Raw genomic sequence first — 13,273 nt, forward strand, 5'->3', positions numbered from 1 at the left:
ATAGGGAAGCTTGTACAATCTTGAGATCTATTCAAGCTGGAAGAGCTGAGCTGATGATTGTTGAGTGATGTTCGTATGTTGTTCCTCCCAGACTGACTACAGTAGCATAAAGGAGGTCAGACCCAGTGCTGCTGAAGGTATTCAATGTCACTGAACAAAGGCAACAGCAGAAGTGGGTCTGTTGTGCCATGTGAAAGCTCCAGCATCAGTGACAGATTGTTTTTTTGCAAACTATTTTCCTGACCTACATTTCATATCAGCGAAATTATCTTCATTTCTTTTGTGCTGCTTCTCATGTACACATTGTTTTTTTAGTCCCAACTAAATTTGGAACTTTAAAGCATCAGATAGAAACGTCTCAGTGGTAAACTGTGTCAATCCTCAGCTTGCAAAGAATCCAAGAGGGCACATGAGGCAGGTTTTCAAGCCAACTACTACTACTCTTCATCGGGCTGAGTTGACCTCACTCACACACTCTACGCTCTCCTGATCTCCAGCCGATTACTCTAATTAGACCAAGCTCTTAATTGGGCGTCTTAACCCAGTTTGTCAGGGTTGTAGAGGTCAAACAGATATTGGTGGCAGGGTAACATGGTAAGCTTTCAAGGCTGGCGGAGTCTGTCCTCTCATGTTAAAAAAAAAAAAAAGATATGTGAAATCTTTTTTTAAAACAAAATAGAATTTTTTGTTTTCTGCTTTTTTTTCTTATTATTCATTTCTTTTAAAATCAACCACATCTGACAGAAAGTTCCCAGTCAGCTGATTTTTATTTAATAAAGACATGCAGAATTTCACCAAAATTTCCACACACATTGAGCTAGGCTCAATTTTACACTTTTTAATTCTTTTAAAAATTTTTTTTTCCAAATTCTGAGCCCTCACAACTTATAGACACATTCAATTTGCAGAGGTTAAGAACGTATTCCATCTCAGTTACATTTTATAGCCTTTAAATTTTAAAGGCATTAGAAGTTAATGCTCAAAGCTGGTCATAGAAAGTGCTGAAAATACTGAGAAGAAGAAGATTTTGGTTTTTGATTGTGGCATTTGCTGTGGGTGTAAAACTGATTTGGTTTTAGATTTTAACAGAGCCTAAATGTGCTTTTCAGCACTGAAGGCTTCATGTGGATACTTAAGAAGTTATATGGGCTCATAAAAGCTGGAATAATTATGTGAATTAAAAGTGCAAAATTTAAATCAACTGCTTTCTACTTTGAAACCACATAACTCAGAATATTCATAGCATGAAGTAAATTTTTTGCATGTTTTTTTTTTAAATATACTGAAGTTAGTGTACTAAAGAAAGATCTAATACAAGCGGTCAAGTGAGAGACACTGAGTGCTTCTCTTTATTAAAATATGTGTTATTTTGAACAAAGCTCTGTTTAAATGCAGAGAGCTTAAAAAAATGACTGGTTGAAGGTCAGTTTGGACAATAAAAGTTGTTCTTTTCCTTTAGTTTTTAAACATTTCTGCGTTTTCTCTTTCAGCCTTCTGTAAGGACAGACATTGGGTTGGCGAGTCCGAGTTCAGTGACTACGTCAGGGAAGTCTGCTACTCCTTTCTTCTCCTTCACTGCAGCCAATCCAAGAAGACGTTCTCTGCCAGACCCTCCAGCCATCGGTCAGTGCCGTCTTCATGACTGAAAGAAAAGTGCTCTTAAATGACCAGCAAAGCAGGTTTTACAATATTTGAATTTCACATTGTGCTCCAAAAGTAGATCAAGTTTAGATAAAGACAGCCTTAATTATGCAATGCAGGATTCGAGCCTTTCTGATAAAGTTGTTTTTTGGACCACTTTAGCTCATGCTTGAGAAATCCCAATTACATACGAACTATTGCTCAGTCAGTTCTTCATATGCCTCTCATCTCAGATTTGGCTGTATAAAGGAAAATATTGTATTTTAATCAGAAATGTGCAAGATTTTAGGTCCATACTGTCATTACTTTGATTAAAAAAAAACAGGATGAGGATCTGGGCATTTTTTTTCAAGCTCCTGTTTTGAGGTGCAATATTTAAATTCAATTATGTAGAAAACTACTTGAGCTAGGTCCTGCAAAGGAGTAGAGTAATTATTAGGCGCTGGGGCTCTATGATCACACACTATCGGGAGTGTAGCTCAAGTTAAGGTAAAGTTAACTGAATTACTGTATTTTCCACACTATAAGGCGCACTTAAAATCCTTTAATTTTTCAAAAATAGTCAGTGCACCTTGAAATCCGGTGCACCTTATGTATGAATTCTGGTTGTGCTTACTGTCCTCTAACCGATTTTATGTGGTGCATGGCCTGAAAAATCTGTCAAAAAAATGTTTTAGTATGACTTTGGTAAGCTACCAAGCGGCACTGCTTGATGGATTGTCTGAGCATTAGGGCTACCGTAGTTAGGAGCCTCATGGACTCGGAGTAATCTGGGTCCAAAACTCCGTCTATTCAGGTCCCAAAGTCAAACGAACTAGTGATGTGCGATACCACTGATTTCCTTTCCGATCCGATACCAAGTAATATTCAGGGTGGTATCGACAATACTGATCCGATACCGATACTTTGTACAAAAACTTATTTTATTTATTGTATCTCAAATTATAGCGTCATAATGATTACAGGACATCAGATTACTTGTTCTTATCACTTAATAATGCAGAGTTCATCACATAGAAATAAAAAAACTGAAGTTGTGCGCATTTTGAACACCTTGCCTGCCTGCAGCAGTAAAGGACTCCGTGAGAGACGTCTGTCTCGCCCTGGCAGCACCTGTCCCTCTCCTCCTCTTCAGTTCACCTCAACATACGCTCGTCATATTCTGTGATATGATTTACTCTGAGGTGTTTGACAGGGTTAGTGATGTTGCCACAACATACATGCCAACCCTGCCGATTTTCCACCCAGACAACAAAATTGAAAAATCATATCGCAGAATTCATAGCGCGGCCCAGCCAATTCCAGTTTCCAACAATGACGGCAGCGACTTAGTTTTAATATCACTCTTATTTCTCTTTCTGGGTCGCAAGAAAACTTTTAACATATTTTCAGGTGAGAATGTAGCTGTGTAAACTTCAAATATCTGAGCCGACCTACACATCGTTTACAAACCCCCACGGTCTTTCATTACTCGGGTTAAACATGATATATAAGTCACTTTGATAACTTCAAAATGTTATTGTTTGGCTTTTTCAGTGTTTTATTTGTTCGTGAGTAAATCGGTTTGGCTGAGATTAAAGTTATTAGATTAGATTAAATTAAATTAAACTTTATTAATCCCTTGGGAGGGTTCCTCCGGGGTTTTCACACAGCTGAATAAACGTCAAACAGAAAATTAATTAAACAAAGTGTGAGATGGTCGAGAGTTTATGCCAGCGCCCGGTTATATTTTAGATAGCAAGGAGCAGACGGCAGTTTCACTCCACCAAGGGAGCTCGTGACGTACTACCCGGCTTTCTTTAGACCGCGAAAGCCGGTCCTCAGGTGGAAGCAGCCTCTGAATTTGGACACCCCCGCTGTTTCCGGGCCGGCCAATAATAACGGTGACATTTAACATATTTTACCCGATAAATAAACCCTGTAAAATGCATTTTGAATGTCTCCCTAATTCTAAGGTCTCAAGGTTGGCAAGTATGGCCACAACACCTCACTTTTTTGCCACCTGTATTGCAAACCACGTCTCAGCTGTTTGTGGAGGTAAAATACGTCTGCACATGACTCCAATTAGCTCAGCCATTGTTGTGAGTGCGCACGCCAAGGGGCTGCGAGACTTTTATACAGCCGTATTTCGCACATGACTATGAAAGGCGGAAGAGGAAGTAGTTCCTTTGAATGTAGACAATCTGAATTTTATAATTTCTTTCCACCGTGTTTCTGTTAATGATAAACTACAAATTTACCCTAAATTACTAAAATATCGATATTTTAATGTGAGAATCGATTCTAGAAGATAAATGTTTGGTATCGGAGGAATCGATATTTCAGGATCGATCCGCACATCACTAAAATGAACACTCTGGCGTCACTGAGAATTTAAAACTGTCTAAATTCTTTCATCTTTAATAAAATGATCAGCGTTGCTGCTTTACCAGGTGTAACAATTACGTTAACACCCAGGCATTCATTCATTCAAAACAGAATTTATTAAATTTAATGGAGTTGGAAGTTAGCAGGAAGTTAGCTCGCTAGCTTCGCTACCTAAACGTGATATAGCATGTTCTGACTGGAAAAAAAATAAAAACGTACAGCTCTGCTATCACTTCCAACATAAATGAAGACAGAAAACTAAACAGCAGTGACGTTTGCGGTTGGGCTAGCTGGTATATAATGCTGTGCTATGTGATCACTAGCAACACAGCTATGTTAGCATAACATAAAGCATACCACAGTGAAGCTGGAGGATGAACGCTAAGTTAAGGTGAGGGTTCCCGATGGTTTTTGACAAATGCAATTGCATGGTAGTGTACTGTAAACGGACCAAACTTCAGTCAGGAGAACAACTGAGATAATCCATCCACAATAAGAGGTTAGTTATTAATATACTGCAACAACATGGGAATGGAGCAGCTGCGAGAGAATTCAACATCAATGCCTTATGTATGAAAACAGATCCCTTCATCTACAGTGTGCGTCTCATAATCCAGTGCGCCTTATGGTCCGAAAAATATGGTATTTTGTATGTTTGATCTCTGATGAGTAGAAATCACAATAGGTTGTTATATTTACAGCTTCACATTTTCATGGCACATGTTCTTTAAAATTGCGCAAATCATGTGTGTGGTTTCACAGATATTATAGCTTCAATATGGAAAAAAACCAAACATTTTCATCTAACTTTAGTGTGATATTCCTCAGGTGTGAAACCATTTCCAAGATCTAAATGAGCTCTTTTAGAAAAAGAAACTTTCTGTTAATATTATATCAAAAAAATTGTGATTCTCTCATTTTCGCTATGTAAATATTTTTTAAATACTTATTTATATTTATGTACAGCCATGGTGAGGCTTTGTTTCTAATGTTTATCGAGCCTTGGGGCGTCTGCGTGACAGTGTTAATTGTTTGACAGTCTTAACATCCACTGCACAATAAAGGAAAACTAAAAGTAACAGCAAAACTAATAAAAGCTAAACTGAAACAAGCAGGTAAATAATGGTAAATAATTCAGTTAGTTTTCCTTTTTTTCAAAAGTCTAGTTTTTATATTTATTTTAGTTACTGATTTTCACATCTACTTTTAACTTTTAGTTTAGTTTTATATAATCACTTGATAAGATTAATAAAAAAAATGACAGCTGTAATAACTCCACATTTGATATAAAACTTGGCCAGCCCTAATATGAACACACCCTGCTTTGGTGTCTGGCTTCAGTCGTCATCAGGCTGCGTTGAAAGAGCAATGACAAAAACACACAAAAAAACAAGTATCGACATATTTCTCTGATATGTCATGTAGGACTGTGTGTAGTTTTCTTTTATTCTTTATGTGAAAATCACAAACAATGCTTCGTAGGATTTTGTTGGTGAGTTATGGCTTCTGTACAGTTGCCTCTTTATTATTTTGTTTTCTGCCTTTGAATGAATACACCCTGCTTTCATCTTTCCACAGATCCTCTCCAAACAAAAAAGGTTCGCAAGGTCCCTCCTGGCCTGCCTTCATCTGTGAGTGGAAGATCATCTACCTCTCATATAAATAGATTTCACAGTGAGCTCACCTAAACAAACACACTCACTCAAACACACATACACACACACACACACACACACACACACACACACACACACACACACACATCTTTACCACTCACACACCCTCTCTTTTCACAGTTGTACACACAGAGCGCTCTTGACAACCCCGGCACACTTCTCGGATTGAAATTGTGTTGTCTCTGTGCGGCTTGTTCAACAGCGACTGCGGTGGTGGCTGTTTGATTTAGACTTTTAGTGTTTGTTGTTTACATGCTTGTTGTTTTAATCCGAGCACGTAAAGGTCTCGGCGGGCGACAACTTCCTGCAGATTTTTTGGTGTGTCGTGCAAAAGCGCATGCATGCGTGCGTGCGAGTGTGTGAATACACATGTGGACCTTGAGGTGATTGATTTTCAGTGCTGCCCTGTCACAGTCTAGCCTCCTCACAGCCTCTCCTGGGAGAAAGAGAGGCTGTCAGAGCGGATCCACAGCTCTGCTCTTTTGATGTTTAATTAGTCATTACGTAGCCGAACAGGAGGACAGACAGAGATTAATAGCACAGAATATCTGAAATTTCTATTGGTAATGATCCCGGTGGAGCAGAAACCATTAGGATGCAGAGAAGTGTGGAGCTCAGCTTGTATTCGCTTAGACAGGGGGTGTTGGAGTTCATTAATATGCATAAATCACTAAGTCAGATGTTCATTGTTAAAAACCCCGGTGGATCGTCAGAGGTTTTTATTAGGCTTTGCCTTGAATTCTCAGAACTAGTAGAAGACAAGGATTTTTAAAAAATGTTTTTTCCTTTTTAATCAGAAGCAACTGGTTTACCAAAAATCCAACATTTTCTTTCCTTAAACAATGACGGGGTTTCTTTTCTTCTTTTGGCGAGGGAGTCTGAGACTGGATTTGCCTTGCAGAGCTTTGATAATCATCACCTCTACTGCTGTTACTCTGAAATTAAATATGGAACAGGCCACCGAACATAAAAGGGTGGCATGTGTTTTGTTTCTGGATTTGTATTTGAAAAGAAGTTTGTCAGAGCATGAGGGAGAGAGAGCAGTCCCTGGCAGGAGCAGGAACGTGCGCTGCCTTCCTCTTAAGTAAGTGATATATTTGAGGTCTTGTCAGACGGAGGGAGGGAGGCAAAGAATGGTTGCCTCGCGGGTTACATCTCTTTGTTGTGTAAATGGACGCTGGGCTTTTATTTGTCAGTACTTAACACATGGGCGCAGGTGCGGTTCTGTGACTCATAAGAGTACAATCAAGCAGTACAATGCTAGATGGGGAAAAACAGTGACAGAGCATGGGATAAAATACAGCTTCTTCTTGTCACTCAGTACAGCTCAGAAGATAAAGCCTGGAGCTTGGAGGAATTATCCCAGTTAGTCTTTGATCCCATTTGAAAGAATAAAGATGGCTGACAGAGAAAGGAAAACATAAAGAGTTTTTCTCCTCTTTATTCTTTTAGTTGGCATATGTGGAAAATGTTAGAGTGGGAGGTTGTGTGGCAGCTTTTAGGAGCTGTTACTTTATTGCTTAGTGAGCTAATAGGAAGCAAAGGTGAGGCATGGGTGTAGCAGCTATCGGATGGGGAAAAGTGCTACCTGCGGCCTTCCAAGGTGTGTCTGGTGACTGTTGGAGGGAGTGTAAGCTGCATTTCTGAGGATGGTTATCAGCTGAGAGCCGTGTTTGTATTGCGGGCTGTGGATGTAGCGAGGTTTGCCGTTGAAGAAGTGTCGAGGGGAAGGCGCACCTGGAGTCAGATTTACTTTGCCACAGGCAGCTGTGTGAAGAGCCTGCAGCGTACCTGTAAAGCATGAATGCAGCTGCATATGCCACCGAAAGCTTTTGCTTGTGTAAGCAAACGCGGGAGCCTCACCAGAGACCTGAATAGCTGCTCGATTTACAAAAAAAAAAAAAAATCAACACAGTGCTTCCCATCATTATATCTACTGCTGGGAATTTTCTTATTTATTTATTTCATTCTCAAATCCCCTCTTTATTCCCCAGCTTGTATTCTTTGCTCTCTCAGTCTAAAAATAAATTTCAGACTTTTAAATCAGATGGGCAATGGAAGATGCAAGTCCAGGCGTGATGTGTGTGTACACTACATGATGGAGCTGAATCAAAATATTTACGGGAGCACATCCTCTGTGCAGTTAGGTTTTGACACTGCAGTGCACCGGGATGTGAACACTATCTAGACGGGCCAGCTGGTGATTGCAAATATTTAAATGTTTATAGGGCTTTTTCATCTTATATACAGACAAACCCCCCACCCCCACATCAACCACACTCATACTTTCCTCTGTGGTCTGCTGGCTGTGTGCTTGCAGACGTGGGATTCTGCAGTGGCTGTAATCGTATAATCGTGTGATGTATATGCCTAGCAATATGTTGTTTAAAGGATTCTTCAAAGCTGTTTGTTTATCTATAAATTTATAGCTTACCACTTTGTGCGGGAGATACCGATAGAAGCATTAGTTCTGTTACAGTAGACACCTCGGATCTCATTGGCCGCCTGCTTTTATTTGACTGTATAACCTGAACAGTGGATATGAAGGACAGAGCTTGTTGTCATTGGACAGACAGGCTGCTACGCCGAGGGATGCTGATGGGCAGCTGCGTGGGCACCTGTCTGACAAGAAGGACTGAAGAAGGAGGGAGAGAAAGCTCGTAGCTCGTGGGGGAAAGTTGCCTCTTGTAGGATATTTCTGGGAATCTGCAAGGGCATGGTGTGTATCTCTGTGTGCGTGTCGAGTTTGTTTGTGTAAATAGCGTTTGTGCCATCCTCCCCCACCGCCTCATCCCCCCATCCCCGCCTTGTCAGAGGCACAGCGGCTCGATGTGACACTTCCTCCCTGGCTTTGGTGACGGTATGGCTGCAGGATGAGAGAAAGAAAGTGGTGGGCTGAGATTCGGCTCCCCTTGGGGGCTTTTGCAAGCGAGAACCCTGAGTGTGGATGACAAAAAAGATTGACATTTGCTTTTGACAGATCACTCAGACACCCTTGTTTCTGAGAGATTTGTACTGTGCGAGCTGTAAGAAAGGAAGTCTGCTCTAGGCTGTGAATCTTAAGACCTAGAAATGTTCCTCGCAGTGTTGTCTGGTGCATGACTTTCAAATGGTATATTTTCTCTCTCTCTCCATCTGCCATTAACGGCTCAAAGACAAAAATAATACTGTACTGCAGCGGTAAGCTAGGGTTCCTGTTGTAGTGAGAGCAGCTTCTTTTTGTTTCTTCCTTTGAACCGTGGCAGGACGGGACAGTAACAGGGCTCAGGGAAGAGATCTTAGATGAAATGCATCAGTAAAGCCCTTTGTAAACCTCCGGGCCTTTTTAAGTCTCAGGCAAAATTAGATTCTGGGGCCACCCAGCAGAAAAGCATAAAGTTGCATGTTTTGTGTTTTTGCCTTTTGATATCCTGATGTAAATCCACAAAAACATGAATTAAACAATGACACCCGCAGGGACGAACATTATAAACAAACGTGCATGCATACACTTTCAATTACATCCTGAAGTAGCCTGCTGATTTTTATTTATTTATTTGTAGGAAGTCACTAAACAGAGATCTGTTTCCCAGTCTCGTTGTACAAGTTAATGGTTTCTAATGTGAAACAAGGGAAATATTGGATTAATAACAATAATAATGACGCTGATACAGTTTTTAGGCCTTTGAAATTTATCTATCTAGAGCGCGGCGTTGTCAGAGAAAAGCTAATTACACTTTCTTTTTTCTCACTTTTTTCCCTGTGGTGTTGAAAGTGGTATCGCGTATGGAGTATTTTCCTGATTTTTGGTATCAAGTTAGAATTTGGTGTATGTTCTGTATGTCATTGTTTTGAATTTTTTATAATAGGTGATTAAACTGACAGGGGCCAATATTGTAGGCTTTGACTTGACCCCAGTTAGCGAGCTCCCCAGAGATGACCTCATCAGATGGCTGATTAGATAGACATCCTTGGTTTGACGGGATGATGCTGAACAGTCGCAGCCACCTCTGGGACCCTGGGCTTTGTGTTTATCTTTGTTTGGGTGGCTGAAATTTACCACTGACATTAGAGGCTGCAGATAATGGAACAGGCAAACAATCCAGAGGCCTGACCTCTTTCATCTGTGAGGAGAACAAGGAGTTAAAAGGACTAAGAGCACAAAAATAATGCACAGATTAAAGTCATTACTCACATTCTGGCCTGTTGTAAATTATTCATGTAAGCCTTGCGTGAGTGTACGGCATTAATGCAAACCTTGATTTGAGATCGCTGGGAGACTCAAGAACACAGCCTGTCAACAATCACTAAGTTTGTTATTTAGAGACCATCTAAGGGTGGCTGCTGTGACCTGGAAAAGACATCACTGAACCACAGGATTCTGCTGTAGGTCAGAGGTAATGTGTGATGCGTGTATTACTGAGGGATAAATGAGATCAGTGTAACGACCATAGATGGCGACTATTCAGGTTTCTGAAGGTGTGCCGGTCAGCTTGCTTCTAAGGCAAAGGAAGTTTATTCAGCTCGGAAGTATTGGAGCATCTTGAAGCGTTCAAGGACCCAGAGAAATCAATCATCCTCATAATGTTGGTGTTGGTGTTTAAAATTGAACATGTGCAGACACAATATGTGCAGGTGTAAATGTTTGCTCACCTCTGCCCATCAGCTGCAGCAGACTGCCAAAGAATGAACACTAGGTTTGCATTTTTGTACGTCTGGTTCTCTTGTGTCAAAGCTTCTTGTTCAATGCCTAAAAATAAGGTCTGCTGTAATAAGAAGCTTTAGTCACTCTCACATTTTGTTCTACAACAAATATGCAAGCAAATACCCATGTTTTACTATTCAGGTTATAACTGTGCTGCTAATTTGTGGAGATTATCATGCAGAATTAAATGTTTAAGAATCGAACACTTATATGTCACACTAAAAGCCTATAGAAAAAAAAATATCCCATTGCTTTTTTGGCGAGGGAGCCAGGGTGATGCTAACATTCAGGTTGGCCTACAACAAAAGTCATCCCTGCAGCACTCCGGAGGGATGAATGAGCTTTTCGTCATGCAGTCTAAAATACAAAAGAGCCATTTAAGGGATGGTTTTGCAGCGTAGAAAGACACCCTGTAAGTCTTCTTTTCCTGCAAAATTCTGGCTGGCCAGAGGATCATATAAAGATCTTTTGGGGTAGCTCTGCGATCCTCCATAATTATCCTACATAATTAGTTAGTGGATAGAAAGTCAGTCTCCAACTCACTGGACCGCTGCGTCATCCTGTTTATTCCTTTTTTTGATAGTCTTTATTAGATAGGAGCAGTAGAGGAAGGCAGGAAATGAGGGGAAATGGAGCAAGGAAATTACATGCAGTAAAGGTGCAGCTTCATCTGTTCGAATTTCACCAAATCTCAGTCGATATTCTCCTGTGGGAGACGATAATCTTATCTTATTTTAAACTGAAAGATCTGACCAGAAGTGGTGATTTCTGTCTCTGCTGCGTTGATGCTTCCAGGATGTTAATTGATTAGCTTTCTTGTGGTCTTCACCGGCTCTGCTGTCTGCCGTTGACGAGATAAGTTACACCTTTAAGATGCCCAGCACTTCTAGTGAGCACTGTCCTACTTGTGTCACGGCCAATCAGGGGTTTGCTTTGCTCAGTGAACAGTGCTGTTATTTATTTGTTTGGCGACATCATCTGTAACTAGAATCAAAATCATGTGAAAAATTAAGTTGGTAGATTCAAAATAGTGATTCTGGGCTTCCACTGGGTCATATCTGTACCCCGGATGAAGTGACCTTCTAGATCCTTCCAGAACAAATGAATGAGTCCCCGTGAAGGTAATGAAACTAATCCTTTGAAGGATTACATCCTCACCGTTTAACCACAGAAGCCTTCATTCTCTATGCCCCAGTCTCGCTCTGTCTTATTCAGTTCTTTCAATCTCTTCTATTCTCTTCTGGTTTACACATTTTTCACATTTATTCTACAGTGTAAAGTAAAAGTGTAAGCAGCAGGAGAAAAAGTCAAAAAAGGAAGCTTTCTTTCAGGAGATAATGTTATTAGGTTGTTTTTAGTTTCCCTGCCATATGGTTTTAGACAGATGTCCAAACAGCACAAATGTGTTATGTAAATTTTTAAAATTCCTTTTATTTCTGTTAGCTCGGAGAATAAAATAAATATGGTTAGAAGCTTTGTGTTATCATTTCCTGCCATCAGGTTTTTAGTCCAAGTGCCTAATTATTGAAATGTGTGCACTCTTCTTGTAAATAAGATTGAAAACATAAGGGTGCTTTTTTTTTTTTTCATTCTTGCTGATGAGTCCATGAGTCGTGTCACTTGTATTAAATTGCAGTCTGTAATGTGGACATTCAGTATTTGTAAAACAGCTTTTGAGACCAGCAGTCACATGCAACAAGCACAAAATCCACAAAAAGTAAAATAAATAAAACCTTGTGTTTTATTTTTGTTCTTCTTTTGAAGCCTATTATTAGGCTTAACTTGAAATTTCAAACATGTGCCATCCGTCCCAGAACATACTTTTTCCCCTCCTTAATGTCTGTTATGAAGAGGTCAAATAGATTTGCAGCAAAACAGCAAACAGGTGTCCCATCCCAGCACTTTTTTACATTTCATGCAAAAAGGAGGTCTCTACTTTCACTTCCCTGAACTCTTCAAGCGGAAAACACAAAGAAGTCAGGATTAACGATGTGGCATCTCATGGGAAAAAGAAATTTAACCCTTTTTAAAAATGAGTTTGTAGTTTAAGATCGGATGGATCCAAAGTCAGTCTCTCTTACTTATAACTGTAGGTGAGGGTTTTTTTCCTCAAATGTTTTTATAGGCTAATGTTTTATAGGCTAATCTTACAAAAAACATCTTACGTGAACTATTGGGACACGTGAACATATAGCTCCTAAATCAACCAAAAGGTGCTGCTGTGCTGTGTTCTTGTACAGCATCTGTCTTGTCCTCTCCTTTTTGTCAGAACATCTAAATTTCCATCAAAAGCATCTCTGCTTCTGCTCTCATACAGAAGAATTCAGGATCCGGCCTCACATGACAAAACTGTGATTGAATGGATCTGCATGAGTAGTGTTCACAGTCTTAACAGCTTTTCCTCGTGTGTGTGTTTCTTCTCCGGGTATGGAGATAAATAATGCAGACAGGCCTCAGTGCTGTCAACCCCAAGTTTCATTTTTGTCTCTCCTCTTCATGCACCCCTACAAAAATCAGTGCCACTCATCTTATTGTTCATACACGTTCGTGTTTAATCTGTCCCCTTCATCCACTTACACTCTGATGCCTTTAACAGTATCAACTAAAGCCTGCAGCTGGCTTTGAAGCATCAATTTCCTAAACAGGTTCAGTAACTCACTTCTTTGCTCTGACTTTTTATACTTTCCTCATATGCAATTCATTGATGCAGCATAATGTATATTGTTAGTTTTATCTTCATATTTTAATGAGATTTCTCCTGCAGTACAGTGTGCTTGTATTGCCGAGAAATTTAATTTTTATAACTGGACTCAATTATACAAGCTCACTGCTCTGTAGCGTACGCAGAGGTTATAGTTAAATATAAACATGCAAGCTGTCATACAGTAACTGAGACTTTACAGAG

The 13,273-nt window shown here is 40.0% G+C and overlaps 1 protein-coding gene across 5 annotated transcripts in view; it reads left to right on the top strand.

Moving 5' to 3' along the window:
- Window positions 1-13,273, top strand: part of tcf12 (transcription factor 12) — an 86,823-nt gene that overhangs the window by 46,196 nt on the left and 27,354 nt on the right. For all 5 annotated transcript variants that reach the window (XM_082511727.1, XM_082511729.1, XM_082511728.1 and 2 more), the window contains exons 7-8: window positions 1,491-1,623; window positions 5,587-5,639. In XM_082511727.1, the coding sequence (XP_082367853.1) occupies window positions 1,491-1,623; window positions 5,587-5,639 (186 nt within the window). The remainder of the gene's footprint in view (window positions 1-1,490; window positions 1,624-5,586; window positions 5,640-13,273) is intronic.

This window comes from Aulonocara stuartgranti, assembly GCF_965226115.1.
Source record: "Aulonocara stuartgranti genome assembly, chromosome: 1".
NCBI lineage: Eukaryota > Metazoa > Chordata > Actinopteri > Cichliformes > Cichlidae > Aulonocara > Aulonocara stuartgranti.